This window comes from Pieris napi, chromosome 23 (assembly GCF_905475465.1).
Source record: "Pieris napi chromosome 23, ilPieNapi1.2, whole genome shotgun sequence".
Taxonomy (NCBI): domain Eukaryota; kingdom Metazoa; phylum Arthropoda; class Insecta; order Lepidoptera; family Pieridae; genus Pieris; species Pieris napi.
The window spans coordinates 2,465,462-2,488,135 of NC_062256.1; the positions used below are offsets into that span (position 1 = coordinate 2,465,462).

Genomic DNA, 22,674 nt, shown 5'->3' on the forward strand with positions numbered 1-22,674 from the left:
TTGATAGGCGTCGTGTTAATATGAATTTTTCGATTTTAAACGTTAACACGAGTTTGAAACCGGTTAAAAAAATATTGTTTATCGTATTAGCGAATTCAGTTACGTGTTTCTTTTTTCAGATGCAGGCTCACGATCATGCTTAGGCCCAGGATCATGCGCAGGCGTAGGCGCAGGCACAGGTTTAGGATCATGCTCAGGCCAAGGATCATGCGGAGGCGCAAGATCAGGATCAGGCTCAGGATCATGCGCTGGCAAAGGATCATGCGCAGGCGTAGAATCAGGCCCAGGCCCAGGATCATGCTCAGACGCGGGATCATGCGCAGGCGCAGGATCGGGCCCAGGCTCAAATTCATGCTCAGGATCAGAATCATGCGCAGGCGTAGGCTCGGGCTCAGGCTCAGAATCATGCTCAGGCTCATCATCATGCGCAGGCGCAGGATCAGGCTCAGGCTCAAAAGCATGCTCAGGTTCATCATCATGCTCAGCCATAAACACAGGCAAAGCCCCAGGATCATGCTCACAGCCAGGGTCATGCTCAACAGCAGGCTCATGATCAGGAACCAGCACAAGAGGAACTAGCTCTGGCTCTTTTAGATAGACTAAATTTTTGTATGATTTCTATCTCCCCCTATCCCTATCCCGGAATCGTACCTTACCCGCAATCAAAGGGCAAACTGTCGATTTGCATTCGCAATAAATTTAGATTTTACTAAACCGATATTAATAAGTAAGCAAGCATTTAAAAATCAATCTATGTATTGAACCAAAAATATTAATAAATGAATAAAGAGTGAAGTAATGAAAAGCAAGTGTTGTTTTTATTCAGCAAGTACTTAAAACTTATGACTTAACACTTCAAACGCTGATTTATATTAATGCTATCTAGCGTCAATACGTATGAAGATTTCATGATTTGAATCCGAAATACATAAATGAATACAAAAGTTTAAGCACAAGTTCGCAATAATTGAATCTTGAAGTTTTCCCTAAATTAAATGATATCAAGCTTTGAATCAAACAAGGTTTTTGGATTTCTTCTTATCAGTAGCGCCATCACACTATAGTTAGCATTTTCGAAATATTTATTTTTGTCATAAAAATAATTGCTTGCCCCGGGGAACAATGTCGTAAAGCACTATTACGATTTTTTAAATGTTTTCTCATTTTTGACTTCCTTTTGGTATATAACTCAAAATCAAAATCAAAATACGTTTGTTCAATTTAGATGCTTCTTAGAGCATGCTTATGAATGTCAACAACGTTTACAAAATTCACGAAAGAGCAGGACTATGCCATCCGTTCGCAAAATTACCAGGAGGCCTTGTTCTGAGAAGAACGGGCAAGAAACTCAGCAAGTTTTGCCCTCCCTTTACATTACAATTATTCAAAGGAAAATTTCATAAACCACAACGTCATTAAAGTAACATAAGTTAAAAAAATAAAAATCTGTTCTGTGATTTACCACATTCACCATTACACACATTACACACATCTGTACACACAACTGTAATTTGTTCCAAATTTTTTGTAAAACATTTAATTATAAAAAACACGAAGATTACGAACTTGTGCTCCTGAGTTGGTTCCGGTTCTAACGCGCCTTTTCCGGTACTTGAACTTGCTTGGCATTGTCCAGAAGTGCTGGATAACCACTGCAATATAATTGTCTTAAAAGACACTCTTCTTAAAGTCATTAACATATCTAACGACGGCCATTTCGAAGGAAAGTCTAAAAAAGCTTCAAGAAGCTTGAAGTATGAAAGAAAACATCCCGAGGAAGGCTTGCTTTGACCCAAAAAGTCTACAACGTGTGTCAGGCACAGGAGGCTGATCACCTACTTGCCTATCAGATTGACAAAATAATGATTATGAAACACATACAGAAATCTGAGACCCATACCTGAAAAGGTTGTAGCGCCAATGATTTATTTATTTTATTTTTATATTGACCGGTGTACGTACGTAAGTACCAATTTAGTACCAATATTTATTTGAGTACCAATATGGTCTCTTGCTTTTGCATAATTCAATAAATCTTTAAATATCAAAAGCATGTTGTAGTCGCTATTAAAAGATTAACAACCTCACCTAGACGTCAGGCGGTAGGAAAAATTTTCAAAACGATATCTCGGGGCGGTGTTCTAAACATTTCCAATTAATGGGTAAATATTTGTTATTTTGATACAGCTTCTGACTTCCATCGTCTAAATTTGTAATTATCACAAGAGTTACGGCTTTTCCTTAGGAATGATATTTTGTCTACTTTAATTTTTTTTATACTTTAATTGTCTTTGATATTACTTTTACAACGTAACTCTAGATTTACGGGAAAACGTAATCCTTCTGTGTGAAAATAATGGTAAGGAATTAATGATTTAGAAACTAAAAATAAAAACAACACTTTTGCTTTATTTTTATTAATATTTTTGGTTCAATACATAGATTGGTTTTTAAAATGCTTGCTTACTTATTAATATCGGTTTAGTAAAATCTAAATTAATTGCGAATCATTGCTGGCATCTCTAAGTAGTTAATGAGGCAAATGCCCTTTTATTGAGGGTAAGGAACGATTCTGGGGATGACTGGAATTTGAAAGCGTTATACTGATACATAGAAATCGTACAAAAATTTAGTCTACCTAAAAGAGCCAGAGCTATTTCCTCTTGTGCTGGTTCCTGAGCATGAGCCTTAGCCTGGTGCTGAGCATGATCCTGGCTCTGAGCATGATCCTGGGACTGCGCCTGAGCCTACGCCTGCGCATGATTGTGAGCCTGAGCATGATTTAGAGCCTGAGCCTGAGCGTATGCCTGCGCATGATTGTGAGCCTGAGCATGATTCTGAGCCTGACCCCGAGCCTATGCCTGCGCATGATCCTGGGCCTAAGCATGATCCTGGGCCTTTGCCCGAGCCTACGCCTGCGCAGGAATCTGTGCTTAAGCATGACCCTGAGCCTGAGCATGATCCTAAGCCTGCGCATGAGCGCTTAAAAATGCGTCTGGATACGCTTGTGGCAAAAGCGTTCCCAGACGCATTGGTAGTGTAGGTTGTTTTCTGAGCTGTATTTATTGGTATAAGAACATTTGGTACAATGGGCTGAGGTAAGGGTTGCAGTGGGCTTGCTATTGGAACACTTTGTGTTATAGGTAATTGAACTGGAACAGGTTGTGCTGGTTGAGTTAAGGGGACTATTGGGACGGGATTGTTAGGAATCGGATGAACGCGGTATTTGGGATTTTTGAAGCCAGGGTAGAACGGGGGAGTTCTAGGTGTATTCCCGGGGTGGAAGTTGGGTGGATACCCTTGGTAAGTAAATGGTGTGTCAGCTGGAGCTGCTGAAGGAGTGTATGAAGTTGGAGGAACGTCCGGTGGTGGATTAAAATAATTCTGAGGAATTGGTGCACCTGAAAAAGCAACACGTAACTGAATTCGCTAATACGATAAACAATATTTTTTTACAGGTTTCAAACCCCTATTAACGTTTAAAATTGAAAAATTCATATTAACACGACGCCTATTAATGTTCTGGCAAGTAAGTATTTATTATTATTTAATATAAAAATTTAAGTGGAAAGGCCGGCCCAAACAGGATAATAAGAAAGGGAAAAGAAACAGAGGTTCGTGGGCTGACGAGCTTAAAGAAGTTGCTGGGGTCGATTGGGAAAAAATGCTCAAGATAGAGAGAGATGGAGCCAGTTGGAGGAGGCCTATACTCTACCTCCTGAAGGACCTCTTGAAAAAAATATAATTATTTTTGTTTAAAATTCTTACATAAAATATACAATTTTATTCTATTTTTAGAGCCATTTATTCCTGTGTTTTCTTATTATGTATTTAAAATTTCTGTACTATGTCTCTAACCATGTGCCAAGCTGTAAATTGCAGCTATCTTCTTTTTGTGATGATGAAGCAATATCTCATCGGAACTCCCTCATTAAGGGATTGCTAAACGGTATTGTATATTTGTGTGAGGATGCTTCTGTCCCTGGATTAGTTTAACTATTGTGTATATAAGTTCGCACTAAGTCTCGAATATTACTAGAAAAGCCTAATGAAAATTGTATAAAGCTCTCAGCGATAGACGATTGTTGTCCAAGTTAAAAATACTTTAAAAACTTGTTATAAGTATATTGCAATGTGAATATTTACTTGACGATATACAAAATTGACAAGAAAGTATTAATTATAGCTCTGGTAACGCTATTCAGCATATAACATATTTTTATGTGAAATTTTAGTACATTTTTTAAATTGTCATTGTTAAAAATATTTGAGTTGCCTATGACATAACTTATGGGTTAATGTCTGATACCCTGGTAAGTATATCAAATAAATTCGATTTTATTTACCTTGAAAAGCAGCATGAGCATGCAGTATCTGAAATAAATAACAATAATAATAATCGTAAAATTTTTACAATAATACTATAGCATCGAAGTACAACATTGCTAGGTTTGATGCCTAGAAAAACTTTATCTTTTGCACAGTAAAGACAAAAACGTTGATCAGCTTGCCATATACACAAAGAATTCCTATATTTCAATTATCTTTTAAAAGACTTGCACAAAAATATTGCCGACGCGATTATGCAATGGCCAATATCCAGTAACAAAATATCAACAATATCCCAAAATGTGTGGGGCCAGTGAAAGAACATTTTTATGGTATGGGTGTTGCTAAGGGGTAAAGCATGCGATTACCAGGAAAACAATAAGTATTATTTGGAAGGCACAGAACAGATAAAACGGAAACAGATAAATGCATCAGCCCGAATACTTTGAAACAATTTAAATTAATTCGTCAAAGCTAGCCTGATTATTTCTTTTTTAGCTTCATAAATTGCTAGAATTAAACTTATATATAAATTTAGTTTTTATGTAATTCTAAAATAACACCGGAAAATTGCAAAACAAAACCCTTAAAAGGTTTTTTTAGCCAATGTGGGACGTGATTGCTTGGCTCCAAAAATTTAAGATAGAAGTTATATTATGTATAAGTAACGTGACCAGACGTACTGTTTTGAACGAGACTGTCCCTTTTTCCAATTACGAGTCCCGGTGTCTCCGAAATGAACTGTGGGACGCAAAATTGTCCCGTTTTCAGAAAGCGCGAAAATTTAAGCAGCAGAATATAAAAAAAGGGACCAGAGTTTCATTCTTACTTGAAATCGTCACATATTAAAATTTGAGAAAGATTGAAAGACAGAGTAAGGGAGATCGAGAAAAAAAAACGCATTTAAAAACACGCAAGCTATTAACTTAGTTTTTATATTATATAATTACATCTGAAAATTGCAAAACAAAATCCTTAAAAGGTATTTTTAGCCAATGTGGGACGTGATTGCATGGCTCCATAAATTTAAGATAATAATAATAATGAATAATAAGAATTTATAACAAAAAAGTAATATTATGTATAGGTTATAAATTTTTTTTTGAAGTGAAACTTCTTTCGGCGCATGAGGGTAATTTTTTTAGGGATGAAACACAATAATAATAATATCAGCGTCACGAAGATGTGCAGCATTTTGGTCGAAGAAAAGGGAGAGAGCGATTGAGACCGATTCAGAGAGAGTGAGAAACGTAGCATGAAGCAAATAGCCATAGAGCGAGAGTAGGGAGCAAGCAAGTGAGAAATGTCGAGAGAGACATTAAATAGAGCGAACGACGCATCACGGACAGTGCCTTGGAGCGAGAGGTGGGAGAGAGCTATTGTGAGAAAAATTGAGATAGAGAGAGTAAGGTAGGTAAATAATCTATCCTCCATCGCAGAAGAATATTTTTCTACCATACAATGTGATTCTTTAATTCTAGTGAGACTGTTTGTAAGTTCTTTTAATTTTAATATTTTTGTTTTTAAATCTGAAGTGTTAGTTTCATATTTTAATTTAACATTTTCGAGTTCAATTAAATGCAAATCAAGTTAATTTTGAAGTTCTATGTTTTGAACTATTAAATCGTGTGGATTTAATAGTTTACATTTTTATATTATTTTACTAGCTTATGTGCTTATTTAATATATTTATTAATTTTAATATATTTAATTCCTGCTGATGCTCATCACACTAATCTTTAAGTAAAATATTTTCTTGAAATAGCAAGGTCATTTCGTTTTTGAGCTTCCTGCGCTGCGATTCTGTAACTCACTTTTCGAACTCACACAGCGGTTTTCGCATCGGCGGTCGCTCTCAAATCAGTCGTGAAGCAGTCATTTTATCGTCAGTCAGTCGACTGATTTGAGAGCGACCGCCGATGCGAAACCGCTGTGTGAGTTCGAAAAGTAAGTAACAGAATCGCAAGGCTGTTGCCTTCCAGCACACTGAACGAGTTCTTTTTCATTATCTTCACTTTCACTTGTTAATTGGGTACATAAATCCCTGCAAGACTGCAATTCAGTCAGTGCTAATTGAGTTTAGACTCTTTTGCAAAGCCAAGCCTCTGTGAGTCATCATATTGTAAACAGGGACTGTTTTTCAATGTGCAAGCGAAAAAGGTATGTATAGGTAACTGTTATGTGTGAGTGGTGTTTGTAGTATTTTGGATTGAAGTGGATAAGTAAAAGATGGATGTTACAAATTGTTTTTGGGTTGGTAAGGGCAAAAGGCTGATCACCTCGCCATATAAATTACCAGTAAAACGAATAATATTTACATAATTGTTATGATTGTAGTTTTACTTATGTATCAATTGCGCTGAAAGCGCAACGAGCACGGCCACCGAGACCAAATAGCGCGCCACAAACCAAAACAAAAATGGCGACCTTCTTGGAATTGACATTTCGTAATGTACATAACCGGTAATGTAGTTCTTGTTTTGTCATACATTTTGACTATATTTTAAAGTATTATACACAGATTATTTAAAAATATATCGATTCACGTTTATCAATATTGCGAGATGAATTAATAAATATAAAATAACTTACGCTTAAAAAGAAGAGCGCGAAAGTGGAAATCATTTTGGCCATAGGACCGTAGTATCCGTTAAAGACCGTAACTCAAACTGATTTGATGACAATTATGTCGGGCTTTTATACGGATTTTGAGACAGAACAAACAAAAGAAATTTTAATGCAATAAATTATCAATTACTGATTCAATGCTAAGTGTGCCTTCCGTTACTCAAATCTTACCTACTTATAAGTGTTGTTCCTGACTTTTTTGGGTATCTTGTCTCCAGGGAAAGAAATCTGTACATTATGCCAAACCGAGTTGTTGTTATATTTGTGTAATTTATTTATTTAGAGCTAAGTTAGTTAAATCGTATATCTTTCAAAATGGATACATAAACTACTCAACTCCACCTTTTATTTTTTCTATTCGCCCTACTTCAAGGAACGATGACAAAAAATGGAAAGAAACAATGTACTTTTTTGGAGTTTGGCGACCGGATAGGTCCTTAAGCGTGAATATATGAGTGTGTGGAATGTGCCAGAGAAGTCGGCTAATTGTCGTTACGGAAACCTGTAATTACTTTTTTAACATAATGTTTTTTAATGCTAATTGTTCTTTCTATGTTAATGTATATGTTACATTTCATGGTTTGAAGAAATTTATTCTTTGCAGTCTTCATTACTGAAGGGCGTGCCTGTTGAAAAACCGTAACCGATACGTCGACTTACTGTCTCCATACTGCTCTCAGCGACCCTTAGCTCAGGGCATTAGGGATGTTGAGACCTGAAACCCCGACTCCTTCTGCCGTCGTGTCTCCATACGACTACTTTGTCGAGACTATAGTTCTCTCCTGGCAATATGGCCAAAGTAGCTAAGTACCCCTTTGTAAATCATAGTTGACTTGTGGTGATCTTTAGTTGGTTGAGAATAGTAGTATGGTCTAAGATCCCGATATACAACGACCTTCACCGTGATGCTTATTTAATGAAACGTATTTTGTATTTAATTTAATACGTCAATAAATATAATCCATATGGGTTGCCTAGCAAATTTCAGTCCAGAGTATTTTAATTAATATTAAAAAAAAAATTTTTTTTAAACATTTCACCGGTATGATTATTAGATAAATTCTATACCAATCAAAGGATGAAGCCCATAGAATATGCAAACGTTAGGTTGTTTTTAATCAATTAATTATTTATGTGTATATTTTTTATGTGACATTAAAGTATATATACATCTTTGGTAAAAAAGAAAGTTATAGTGATACATATATAATACTACCCTGCCCTGCGATTCTGTAACTCACTTCACGAACTCACACAGCGGTTTTCGCATCGGCGGTCGCTCTCAAATCAGTCGTGAAGCAGTCATTTTATGATTTGGCATTCTGAAAAGGTGGGAGCTTGTACTTTATTGTTTAAGACTGATTTGAGAGAGACCGCCGATGCGAAAACCGCTGTGTGAGTTCGTGAAGTAAGTTACAGAATCGCAGGGCTGATTAAAAATATTGATTGAAAAAAATAAAAAAATTGACTACATGCCAATTATAAAAAAAAAAATTTTGAAATATTAATTAAACATACTATAGTGGTCGGTAATTCCTAGGGCTGCCATCCGTCCGGGTTTCTTTAGATTTGTCCTAGTTTGGAAGACGTCCGGGGAGCGTCCGAGCGGGGTTTAAATTGTAGTCCAGGTTTTCGATCAGATCCCGTTGCCATAATTTATGTAAATAAAGGTATGGGTTTGGTATTTCACCGCACGCGCTGCTGACGCTATTTTACACCGCGAGCGGCGAGCGGGAGTGGGACGCGCTCTATCGACGCATGGCGTGATCTGGCGAATGGCAAGCCCGAGCGATCTATTTAGCGCGTAGTAAAAATAAATACAAATTGAAGACTGATTTAATTTAGTTGAATAGATAACCACAGTACCTAATTGTTTAAGTGTTTATTTATTGAGGTACATCAAGTGTTAGGGGGCGTCCATAAATTACGTGAGGTGTTTTTTTAAATTTTCTGTACCTCCCTCCCCCCCTGGTGAGATTTCGTGAGATTTTATTCAACCCCCTCCCCCATCCCCCACATTTTTCAAAATGTGGGTTTCTTAAGTAAACGCGTTGGATTGTTATTGTAAAAAGAAAAACAATTGGCATCGTGCTTTAATTTACGACTAAAACAATATAAGTGAAATATAGAGTGTTTAGGTATGGAGGACCTTTAGGATCAACCGTTTTCCTACTTTTTTTTTTCAATCAGAAAAAAAATTGCGTGATTTGCCGAGACCGCCCCTCTCTCCAACGTAAGATTAAATAAGATTTGACTCGACCCCCTCCCCCCTTAAACACCTCACGTAATTTATGGACGCCCCCTTACCAGAAAGTTAAAATTAATAATATAATAATTTAAACTTTAAGAGTTGCCAAATAATTAAGAAATATATTTTTATTTGATTTAAATATTTATTTAATTTAGTTACATAGATCTATGAATGAAAATAACAAATTGTGTTTTGTTTCTTGTAATATAAAGAAATAAACATGTGAGGCTGTTAAAATTGTTCCTTTATATGTTATTATTACTTTTTGAATTTGATTTAAGATTGAAGTTCTTTTAAAACTAAAGTAAATATTGTTGATTGTATGGAAAAATAAAAAGTTAAACAGGTTATCATTTTATTTTATTAACTGATTAACTAATATTGGGTTTGTTTAAATTTTATTTAACCTTCTTAGTTAAAAATTAATATTAGCTATTTTTTAATTCGTTAAAAACATTGTTTTCTGTATTAGTCCAAATCAAGCTTTCCTCGAAATTCCAATAAATGAATTTATTTCTTAATAATATTGTTATTTCAACCCAAGATATAAAAGTAAGTATACCAAGTAATGTAATAATATCAGTAATAATTATTCCCATTCTATTAAAGTTAATATTGACAAGAGTATATACGTACCTAAGTTCCGATTGCAATATCTTTCGCCATTGTCATTGATTTCTTTTACTTTTGAATAATTGTATAGATCTTTAAGTGACTCATACATTTGCGGTGTTGCTGCCCTTGGCACTACGCATCAGGCCGTAGGAAATATTTGTAAAGCGATATTTTATAGTAAAAATAATTGTGTTTTGATACCGCTTCTGATATCCATCGTCAAAATTTTAAATTGCCACGAGAGTTACAGCTTTTCTTTAGCAATAATTTGTCTATCTAGTTACTTCAATTTCTTTTTTTTATTGGCCTGCATGGTTTGTGCATTGTGGCCCAGGGTAAACATAGGGAAATGGGTAAAAAAATATCGGATTGAACGAAATTTAGGAATGGAGAATAATCTATAAAATAAAAGATCAATTCTTAAAGAGCTAGATAAAAAAGGAGCGTAAAGGTGTGTACAGACTATATAACATAACATGTTATACAACATTGCTATACAACATGTTTCAGATAATGTGGACACTGAATCTTATAAAACATGTTATAATAACATGTTATTGATATGTATGCTAGGACGAACCCAGCATCTACGTTTTTTTGTTATTCTTTTGTTATTTAAAATGGTTATATAACATTGTTATATTGCATTGTTATTCTAATGTGTACAGTATCGTTTTATGTTATAATGTTGAAAAACAAGGTTACATAATTTGGACGTGTTATAAAACACAAGTTATATAATAAGTTACATAGTCTGTACGCACCCTAAGAAAAGATATTTACATATATTTTTATTTACGTTAATATTGTCTAATTTTTTATATCATTTAGATAAAAGCTGCTAAAAGTCTATATACATGTGGGTCCAATGTTGCAAGTAAACAAGATATGAAGAGAAAGGAATTTGAAGGGTAAAGAGACCTTTAAGATGATCCAACCGGTCGCGCCGAAAACAAACAAACATGACGTGGTTCAGCTTTAACATATCCGCATTCGCACGAAGGGCTGTCAAATATATAAAGATAAGCTAGGGTGCAGACGTGTCCAAGCCGTATAGGAGACAGTATTGTTGTAACTCTTTTACTGAATCTCAGTCTCCAAAACCAGGGATTAAGGACCTATCCTATCGCTAAACTCCAAAAAAGTACATTGTTTCGTTCCATTTTTGTGTATGTATTGTGGAGTTGAGTAGTTTATGTATCCATTTTGAAAGATCGATACACGATTTAAATAACTTCGCTCGATAAAAAAAAAACAAAACATAGCCAATTTTTAACACTTTGAATTCATTTTATGACGAAAATGTATATAGAACATAATTTTGAAATTTATACGATATATTTAATTGCAAGCCAAGTAATCCATTTCAGAAAAAAAAATGATAAAATTACATTAATTTAATGTTTTACATAACTATGTAATTGTTATTACGGGCCGACGCGACGCGCCTCTCCACTGCGCACCGCAGTCCACCCCGAGACACTGACACAGCAATTCATGCTGGGATAGGGCCTTAATGGGTATAGAAGTTTGAATAACACGATAATGGCAACCTTTTGAACTGTCTTAAGCTCAGGATTCAGTACAGAAATTCCTGATAAATCCCGGAAAGAGCCATCAAGTCACGCGCATAGTTTCTAAAAATATCCTCATCTCCACTCTCCATCGCGTCAATAGCTATAAGATCGGCTTTCTCGTTGCCAGATATTCCACAGTGACCAGCAACCCATGTAAACGATACGGAATAAATTTCTTTAAAACACTTCAATAGCAGGTTTCTACTTTTGGTAATGACAGGAAATTGATAATGTGAGCCAAACAGGAACCGGGCATTTAAAGACCTCAGTGAATCTGTAAAAATTACAGCTTTTTTAAGTTTTAGAGGAAGGATGTATTCTATGGCTTTATATGTAATAATCATAATAATTTATTTTATTTTTGTCATAAATCTTATTAAAGTCATCTATTACGACTTACTTGTGAAATAACTTTAAGAAACATAGCTTTTCGATGTGGAACCAAAGACAATGGTGGTATTACCAACCACTTTAGGGCAACTTTGAAATGTGATTTTAAAGGTGGATATGGTTGTTGTTTATATTTATATGTACATTTTGAATATGTTGTATGTTTTGGTTTTTCCAAAAAAAAAATTGAGCAAATGCATTCATCACACCACACATTCACGATTTTTATGAAGGCTTTAAATTAAAGCCTTTCCTTAAGGAAATAAAACATTTTTATATTCATAAACTTGAACTATTACTACTACTATTCTCAACCAACTGAAGATTGACAAGACTGTCAACTATGATTTACAAACGGGTGCTTAGTTACTTTGGCCATATTGCCAGGACACAGACCACAGTCTCGAAAAAGTGTATATGGTATGGAGACGTGATGGGGAGGGACGCGGGGGTTGAGAGAAGTCGGGGTTTCAGGTCCTAATGCCCTGAGACAAGCTGAGGGTAGAGTGGTGTGGAGACAGCAAGTCAACGTATCTGTTAGGGCTTTTCAAGACAGACACGTCCTTCAGTAATGAAGACTACAAAGAAGAAATTTCTTCAAATCATAAAATGCAACATATATATTATATACATTAACATAGCAAAAACAATTAACTTTAAAATTTATTTATTTCATTATTTCCACATCATTATTATATCTTAACAGTTACTAGAACCACACAATAATACCCACACCGTTTATCCTACATAAAACACATTAAAAAAATATATTTATATACCGAAATCTTATAACTAACAATATAGAAAGCAACTCTTGTGAACTCAGCTAGTGTACAAAAAAATAGTTCTTCCTCAATAGAAATTTTGTTTGTTATTTTTATTGCTAGCGTGAGTGGCGTTTTGCTAATGAAGCGAACCAACATTTGAATTATGTTGCCGCTGAAGATCTTAAAAAAATAGTATTATAAAATTAGTGTTTGTACTAAGTATCTAGGTAGATATAAACTCACAAAACGCAAAAAAATAATAATGCTGACCGAATTGGAATTCGATTCTAATAAGGGCCCTTACTTATGCTAATAATTTTGCATTATAAATTGCTAATAATGCGCATCACTTTGGAAGACTGGACCGACGCTGTAACAATTGGTGGATACAGAATTGCGAACCTGCGTTACGCGGATGATACCACTTTGTTTGCATCCAGTTCGCAACACTTGGAAGAGCTTCTGTCAAGGATGGAACGAGTGAGCCATGAGTGAGAGGACAAAAGATAAATCGCAGCAAAACCAAGGTGATGATTGTTGACCGGGCCAGAAATAATTCGCCTCAAGTTACTCAAATCGCGAAATGCAACGTGGTCCAATCTTATGTTTATCTTGGGGTTCAGATTTCAAGCAATGGCGGATGCATCGATGAGGTTAAACGACGTATGAGCATCACAAGAACGGCGATGGACAAGATGCAAAAAATATGGAGAAACAGAAATATAACAAAAGCCACGAAGACCAGCCTCGTGAATACACTTATATTCCCTATATTTCAGTACGCAGCTGAAACGTGGACCTTGCGAGTTGTGGAAAAGCAGAAAATAGACGCTCTGGAAATGTGGTGCTGGAGGAGAATGTTTTGTGGACCGAGTTTCGTACAAACGTCTCGATACTTCAAGAACTCGGTATTAAGCAGCGTCTGTTTTCAACAGTACAATCTCGCATCTTAACATTCTTCGGTCACGTATCTCGGCGTGGTGATAGACAGTCCATAGAACGCCTTGTCGTCCAGGGGAAGGTGGAAGGCACCAGACCGCGCGGAAGGTCACCTACGCGTTGGACTGACCAAATTAAGTCTGCCGTAGGACACTCTCTCAATCAATGCAGCAGGATGACCACTAATAGGCAACGATGGCAAAACGTCGTGAAGCGCATCACATCTGCCCCTACTATTACAACTACTTCCTAGCGATCACGACCGCTATGTCAAGAATGCAACGGATAGGAAGAAGAAGAAGGGCCTTACTACATAATTTGGAAACTATAAGGATCCAAAAACTAACACACAGCGAACGCCTATAACAACTCTCAGCCAAATACAGAGTGCACTCTCACACACACCCATTCACATATTCATACATTCACGCACACTTAACGTCTTAACGCAATTTTTATTAGATTAGGTACTTTAAAAAAAAACTTTCTTTAAAGTATTTCAAAATAAGGTTAATTAATATAATTAACATATAAAAAGTAATCCTACAGCTAACATAAATGAATATAATAAAAAGCAATAACTTACCTTAAAAAATAATTACTAAAATATATTACTAAGGGAGTCCATGTAGGCAATGTTCCGAAGATACTGGCTGCGTTCCCCCTTTGAATAGCTAGACTAATTCTTTGTCCGAGATAGCTGCCAGCTCTTCGGTCTCTTGTGGGGACGACTAACCTTTTACTTTTTTTTAAATTATATACTTTTTATATTATGTCAAAATGTCTTGTAAGGCACCAAAAGAAACAGAAGAGTTGTTATCCAATTTTTCTTGACAACGATTTATAAATATACAGACCAATGACCCGGTGAACTTCGTATCACCTACATACATGTATTTGTGTCGATACTTTATTAAACATTTTTAAATTAGAACAATGAGATCGGACCTGATAATATAGCTATGAAACACCAATTTTAGAAGATTACTCTTCTTTACTTATTATTTATGATTCCCACTGTTTAAACCTTCCCTGTACTTCCACGAAAATTAATAGACCATAAATAACCAAATCGCTCCAGCCTTTCTCCAGTATTAGCGTGACAAACAAAAAGCAATAATTTTTTATATTTATAGTAAGTAAATAAAAAAATTAGACAAATATAATAACGACTCGGTTTGGTATAATAATACAGATTTGTATTACTTGGAGACAAGATACAAAAAGTCAGGAACAACACTTATATTATTACATTATACTTATATGTTTTGACTGATGGAAGGCAAATTAGCATTAATCAGTAGTTGATAATTTATTGCATATTAAAATTTCTTTTGTTTGTTTTGTCTCAAAATCCGTATAAAAGCTCGACATAACTGTGGTCAAATCAGTTGGGTTACGGCTTTTAACGGATACTACTGTCCTATGGCCAAAATGATTTCCACTTTCACGCTCTTTGTTCTAAGCGTAAGTTTTTTTATATTTATTAATTCATCTCGTAATATTTATAAACGTGAAACGATATATTTTTAAATAATCTGTGTATAATACTTTAAAATATAGTTAAAATGTATGACTAAACAAGAACTACATTACCGGTTATGTACATTACGAAATGGCAATTCCAAGAAGGTCGCCATTTTTGTTTTGGTTTGTGGCGCGCTATTTGGTCTCGGTGGCCGTACTCGTTGCGACTTTATATCTATGTGCGTATTTAACACGCACTTGTACGGTGAAAGAAAAAATTGTGAGAAAACCGACATGCCTTAGACCCAAAAAGCGAAGGTGTGTGTCAGGCACAGAAGCTTGATCATCTACTTGCTTATTAGAAAAGATCACGGAACAGATAGAGAAATCCGAGGCCCCTTGTCATTAAAATATAAGTTTCTTTAAATAAAAATAGAATTCTAGCGAATCGTATATTTATGATATAATTATGATCTCATTTCTCACTTTAGTACGGTATGTTCGATGTCAAAAACGTTTATTTTATGGCAGCACAAAGCATTTTCGGATGTTATTTTAGAATTATATAAAAACTAAGTTAATAGATAAGTTTAATTCTAGCGATTTATGAAGCAAAAAAGCAAATAATCAGGCTGTTCCCCTGTTTTATCTGTTCTGTGCCTTCCAAATCAATACTTATTGTTTTCCTGGTAATCGAATAAGATGTTCTATGGATAGTCCAAACGCATACTTTAGCTCTAAGCAACGCCCATACCATAATGTTCTTTCACTGGCCCCATGACCCCACACATTTTGGGATATTGTTGATATTTTGTTACTGCATATTGGCCATTGCATAGTCGCGTTGGCAATATTTTTGTTCAAAGTCTATTAAAAGATAATTGAAATATAGGAATTCTTTGTTTATATGGCAAGCTGATCAACCCTTTTGTGTTTACTGTGAAAAAGATATAGTTTTTCTAGGAATCAAACCTAGCAATGTTGTACTTCGATGTTATAGTATTATGGTGAAAAATTTACGATGATTATTGTTATTTTATTTCAGATACTGCATGCTCATGCTGCTCCTCAAGGTAAATAAAATGAAATCGTGTTTTTAAATAATTTTTACCAGAGTTAGGAAACAATTAAATGATTTCAATGTAATTTCAATTTATTAATTTTGATATATTAGATCCGATATTAGATACCAGAGTATCCAACATTACTAAAAAGTAATGTCATAGGCAACCAAAATATATTCTACAATGACAATTTGAATAATGTACTAACATTTCACATAAAAATATTTTATAAATGCTAAATAGCGTTACGAGAGATATAATTAATTCTTTCTTGTCAATTTTTGTTTATCAAGTCAAGTAAATTCACATTGAAGTATTTAGATACTATTAGTATTACTTATAAAAGGTTATTATAATATTTTTAAGTAAATATAATTCTAATCTTCTATCGCTGAGAGCCTAACACAATATTAATTAGGCCTTAGTAATAGTCGAGACTTAGCGCGTACTTCGAATCCCGTATGTAAGAGAATACACATAGTCCATTGAAATGTTACATTTTTTAGGCCTAACCTTGCGTTTTTTAGAGGACGCAATTTTATTTTTTTGATGTGTAGGGGGGGTCAGTGTAAAGCTAAAACCAAGTTTGTGGGGTCGCCACCCTTGTCCCACGGCCGCCATCTTGGAAAAAGGGGTCCAAAAACCACGTTTTTGGCTATATCTCCTAAACTATCCATCCTACATTTAACTTGTAAAGACACATTTTGTAGCAAATCGCTGTGCCTACAATTATGTTTATGTAACTTTTTATCATAAATCCAAAATTTAAAAAGTTATAAGTAAAAAAAGTGAAAATATTTTCTATTTCTAAAGTTGACTAGGTGCGTCAATGCTCATGACAAGCCGATCAAAACAGCAGTTTTACCTTACTTTTAAGATCTCTCGTTTATTTTAAACAAATTATCCAAATATATTTTTTTTTATTTTTTTTTTATTCCTACAATTTTACTTATTGGTATTCCTAGTAGGCCTATTCCACAGACAACTTGCTGATATGGTAATCTTCGACATAATTATATTATCAATCAGTTATTAGAATGGTAGCTAGCTATCACTTTTTTATTTATAACTTTTTGAATTTTGGATTTATGATAAAAAGTTACATGGACATAATCGTAGACACAGCGATTTGCTACAAAATGTGTCTTTGCAAGTTTTATGTACGATGGATAGTTCAGGAGATATAGCCAAAAACATGGTTTTTGGACCCCTTTATCCAAGATGGCGGCCGGGGGACAAGCACGCCAACCCCACAAACTTGGAGTTAAGCTTGTATTGACCCCCCCTACATGTTCCATAAATAAAATTGCGTCCTCTAAAAAACGCAACCCCAAATGTAACTTTTCAATGGACTAACAATAGTTTAACTAATCCAGGCACAGAAACATCGTCACACAGATATACACTAACGTTTAACAGTCACTTGATGAGGAAAACGCGCACAGATATGGCTTCATCGTCACGATGAGACGATAGCTGCCCTGCGATTCTGTAACTCACTTTTCAAACTCACACAGCGGTTTTTGCAGGGGTGGTCTCGCTCAAATCAGTCGTGAAGCAGTCATTTTATGATTTGACATTCTGATAAGAAGGGAGCTTGTAGTTATGTTTCTTTTTTCAGGTGCAACAATTCCTCAGAATAATTATAATCTACCACCGGACGTACCTCAAACTTCATACTCTCCTACAGCAGCGCCAGCCAACGTCTACTCCGGGAATACACCTAAAACTACCCCGTTCTACCCTGGCTTCAAAAATCCCAACTACCCCGTTCATCCGATTCCTAACAATCCCGTCCCAATAGTCCCCTTAACTCAACCAGTAAAACCTGTTCCAGTTCAATTACCTATAATACAAAGAGTTCCAATAGCAAGCCCACTGCCCTTACCTCAGCTCATTGTACCAAATGTTCTAATACCAATAAATACAGCTCAGGCAACAACCTACACTAGCAATGCGTCTGGAAACGCTCACGCCACAAGCGTTTCCAGACGCATTTTTAGGCGCTCATGCTCAGGCTTAGGATCATGCTCAGGCGTACGATCATGCTTAGGCTCAGGATCATGCTCAGGCATGGGCTCAGGCAAAGGTTCAGGATCATGCTTAGGCCAAGGATCATGCTCTGGTGCAGGATCAGGCTCAGGCACAGAATCATGTTCAGGCGCAGGATCATGCTCAGGATCAGGATCAGGCAAACGCCCAGGATCATGCTCTGAGCCAGGATCATGCTCAGGAGCAGGCTAAGGCTTCTGTTTAGGAACCAGCACAAGAGGAACTAGCTCTAGACTAAGTTTTTGTACGATTTCTATCTATAGATCTGTATAACGCTTACAAATTCCAGTTATCGTACCAGTCATCCCCGTAATCGTACCTTACCCGCAATCAAAGGGCAAACTGTGCATTTGATTCAGTCACTCGTTAGAGATGCCAGCAGTCATTCGCAATCAATTTAGATTTTACTAAACTGATAGGTATTTATAAGTAAGCATTTTAAAAATCAATCTATGTATTGAACCAAAAATATTAAAAAAATTAATAAAGCAAGTGTTATTTTTGTTTTACTGCACTTCACTAGATTTCAACCCTAGTATCTAAATAATTAATTTCTTACCATTGTTTTCACACAGATGCACTACGTTTTCCCGTAAATGTAGTTGTAAAGGTAATATCAAATACAATTAAAGTAAATAGACAAGTCATTGTTGAGGAAAAGCAAATCAAATTCCACTAGTATGTTGTTTAAAGTGAATTAAGCAAGGCAAATAAGTGCAGTGTATGACTTTTCCAAGTTGCTGTGTTAAGGGGATAATCAAAATTACACCATAACAAGTGCTCTGGAACAGTGGTCGTTTTAAACATAAACAATACGCTAAAAGGAAAAATACGCAAGTGGATCATAATACATAATATTAACATTTGAGTAATTATAATAATCATATGCATAGATCCAGTGAAATAGTGTCGAGTTTTTGTTCAACGTGGTGACGCGTTGTGACGCGTGTTGACGCGCGTTTGCACTCCACTACTGGAATGGAATATATACCATTATTTCGGCTTTTTACCCGGCTGTCCACTTGGCTTAGTGGACAGCAGTCGTGGTTCCAATCCGAGATACATACTAGTTTTTTTCTTTTTTTAAATTTTTAAAATTAAAATGGCGCCTTCAAACTGTTGTGCTAGCTGTCGTATTGAGCTACCAAAAAAGGTTTTTTTGTGCTGTCATATCTGCAAGTTAAAATACGACCTAGAATGTGCAAATATCTCCCTCAAGCGCTTTGTTGAGATGGTCGCAAGACAAAGGGCATCATTTAGATGTCCCGAATGCTCTAGGAAACGGACTAATATTAGCAATGCAAACACGTCATTGCTAACTTGCGTAAACTCCGATAGAAGCCCCCATAATACGAGCTCACAAGAAGCAAGTCCGGAAACTGAACCTCCGTGCTCTGATAAAGTAACGCAGCGAATAAAGCAATCACACAGACCCCCTTCACAACTATCAGAACTAGAACCATATGTCACTGAAGATAAATTGCGAGATATTTTACAACAGGAGTTATCTTCAATCCTCACCGTGACAATTAAGCGACTGGTGACATCGGAAATTAACAATCTCACTGAAAATGTTGCTGGGTTCCAGAACACAATCTGCTTCCTGAATCGACAATTTGAGGATAGAAAGTCTTCTCTTGAGGAGAAGGATAACGCAATAGTCAATTTTAAAAAAAGATAATGAGAGGTTAAAGTCTACTGTGACTGACCTAACGAACCGGCTAACTTCTGTTGAACTTCATGTCCGGGAGAATAATATATTGATTAATGGGATCCCAGAGAATAGGTCAGAAAATTTATTTGAAACTGTCCTTCGTATAGCCAAGATTGTGGACTGTCCGCTCACTTAAAATGATATTCAGCACGTAACAAGGGTTGCTAAAATAACTAGTAACAGTAATAGGCCTCGGTCCGTTGTAGCTAAGTTATGTAGGCCGCGTCCACGTGACTTTGTTCAGGCTGTTGTGAGCAAATTTATAAAAAGAAGAATCCGCAAAAGAGGTTACTGTTGCTTCTGCTTTTCTTCAGTGGCATCTCGAAAAAAAAGTTGCCAACGTACGAAACCAGACTGGCGCACTTTAAGATGTTGGAGAATAGCAGAAAATTAATTGATATATCGTTTGCAGTTAAGATATTTAATAATCAGATTGTTTGCCCGAACCTTTTATCTAAATTTAAGTTTCGTGTACCATCTCGAAACCCCAGGCATCCTATTATTCCATTTGTCCCTCCTTTCCGTAGAACGCGTTTTGGTCAAAGCTCACCGATGTCCAGATTAAGCATTCTGATAAACGAGTTAGGTCTGGATATCTATTGTTGCTCCCATCACACCATAAAATTTATTTTTGTTTATTTTTTTGGATTTTCAATGTGTTTGATTACTATTGTTTTTTTGTAATGTTTGTTTTGTTTAATAATTGGTTTGATTGATTTGTATGTTCTCTTCATGTATGTCATATTTGCCTTTAAGTGCTTGGCACATAAAATTGGGTAGTATTTAAACGCAAATACGTGCATCCACACCCAAACATGTCATGTCATGCACACTTACCTAATGTCTAAATTTTTTATTCACTTTTTATTTTGTCCTTTTATTTAAGGAAGGTAAATACCGACCATTTTAGGGCAACTTTGAAATGTGATTTTGAAGGTGGCTGTGTTATTTGTTTATTTGTATATGTACATTTTGAATATGTTGTATGTTTTAATTTTTACAAAAATAATAAAAAAATTAATATGATCAAATGCTTCCATCACACCACACATTAACGATTTTTATGAAGACTTTAAGGAAATAAAACAATTTTATAATCATAAACTTGAACTATTACTGCTACTACTCTCAACCAACTAAAGATCACCCCAAGACAATCAACTATGATTTATAAACGGGTGCTTAGCAACTATGGACATATTGCCAGGAGAGAACCACAGTCTGGACAAAGTGGTAATGATATGGCGACGTGATGGCAGGAGGAGTTTGAGATGACTACAAAGACGGAAAAAAATAATAATAGCACTACACAATAACAATGAGTCATTATTATAACTGACTGTTGTTTATTAACAATAGTCAGACGGAATATCAAATTAAACATCAAGAAAGAAATAAATCGTCGCTAATCTTCACGCAATGCTACTGCATGTTGTCTCGTTGTTATCAATCGCCTACGCAGTAATTCAGTAAGTCGTTGATCATTGTTTATATATAAAATTCTTTATCTATAAGTTAAGGCTCACTCATTGTCTGTCTGTCGTTTACAAATTCCACAATTACTACATCGCAAAATAAATTATGGCAAAAGTGCCAAAACTTCAAGAAGGCAAAATCACTATTGAAATTCCCGAACTCGAGCAAGGTACAAACGAAGTTAAAGACCAATCATCTGTTTTCTCCCCTCGCGTCACGAGGAAAACTGCCGCAACACTCGCCATGGCTGAATTAGAACTAAATATAATTTTTAATTTCATTAAGTCATACGATGGGAGTCGCGAGACTTAACTCGTTTTCGGTAAATTGCAATAACGCATTCGAACTTGCATCAGAGGCACAAAAGGCGTATTATTATATATGTCCTGATTTATTTTATAAAAAAAATCATGCAAAGAAGGGTTAACAGCACGATTCGGAGATATGAATAGGCAATTCTCTACTATCTCACATCTTATTGACAATAGAGTGAAACGTAGTGCCTGGATAGGAGGTGTAGGAAACACCTCAAAGCGTATATTCGGCACCTTGGACGAAAAGGACGGTCTAAAATATGATGAAGCTATAAGATCTTTATAGCATGACGTGAAGCGGTTAGTTTCTCTTCTGAAAGATAATAGTTTAGTTAGTAGATCGGTTTACAAAAAAATATAATGATACTATATAAAATTGATAAATAATGAAAATTAACTTAATGTAGCTATCGACAAGCTCTCTCAAAGAACTAAAATCGAAAAAAAAAATTAAACGGATTCGAAATACTCTTGAACGTAAATGAAATATTTATTATTTTAGAGACACCAATTATTGCTCTATCAATCCAATTTGACGATGTTATCAACGCTATCTTATTTAGCAGCCAAGATAAGACTCCGTCTGGCCGTGATAACATCTAAACACTTATATGAAGAGCTTGCTGATAATTATAGGCATCTATCTAGTAACTAAGAGTTGATATTGTTTAGATATTAATTCTATATACTTATATCTGAGTAAATTTGCTATTACCTACTACTAGTACCACTTGTTAATATTAAGGAATATATAATGTTTCATGTTTCTCTACCAACGCCACATAACCCTAAAGACCAAATTCATTTTCTTTAACTATTCCTAGTAATAAGTATATAGCAATGATCACCGACAAATCCTATTACTGTGTTATCAATAACTTGAAAGTTAGTAAAATGGTAAATCCCGGCAACTTTAAAGAACAAAGCAAAAACAAAAGGAGCCTTTAATCCAGTAAGGTTATCAGAAAAGTAGCAGAAATAGATACTGCCCTGCGATTCTGTAACTCGCTTTTCGAACTCACACAGTGGTTTTCGCATCGGCGGTCGCTCTCTAATCAGTCGTGAAGCAGTAATTTTATGATTTGGCATTC

The 22,674-nt window shown here is 35.5% G+C and overlaps 2 protein-coding genes across 8 annotated transcripts in view; one reads left to right on the forward strand and one right to left on the reverse strand.

Moving 5' to 3' along the window:
- LOC125061117 (cell wall protein IFF6-like) overlaps window positions 1–22,674 on the forward strand; it is a 73,475-nt gene that overhangs the window by 3,668 nt on the left and 47,133 nt on the right. The window contains exons 1-3 of one of the 7 annotated variants that reach the window (XM_047666344.1): window positions 14,856–14,963; window positions 16,009–16,036; window positions 17,649–18,571. The exons of 2 other annotated variants lie outside the window; for them this stretch is intronic. In XM_047666344.1, the coding sequence (XP_047522300.1) occupies window positions 14,922–14,963; window positions 16,009–16,036; window positions 17,649–18,271 (693 nt within the window). In that variant the 5' untranslated portion in view covers window positions 14,856–14,921 and the 3' untranslated portion in view covers window positions 18,272–18,571. Of the gene's footprint in view, window positions 1–119; window positions 690–14,854; window positions 14,964–16,008; window positions 16,037–17,648; window positions 18,572–22,674 lie in introns of those variants that run through there. 4 more of the 7 variants (XM_047666345.1, XM_047666337.1, XM_047666354.1 and 1 more) reach the window with 4 other exon arrangements.
- Window positions 2,402–7,000, reverse strand: LOC125061120 (sine oculis-binding protein homolog). The gene is made up of 3 exons (XM_047666355.1): window positions 6,922–7,000; window positions 4,347–4,374; window positions 2,402–3,401 (listed from the first exon to the last, which is right to left on the reverse strand). Exons 1-3 carry the CDS (start codon window positions 6,961–6,963, stop codon window positions 2,689–2,691), a joined length of 783 nt encoding a protein of 260 aa, XP_047522311.1. The 5' UTR covers window positions 6,964–7,000; the 3' UTR covers window positions 2,402–2,688.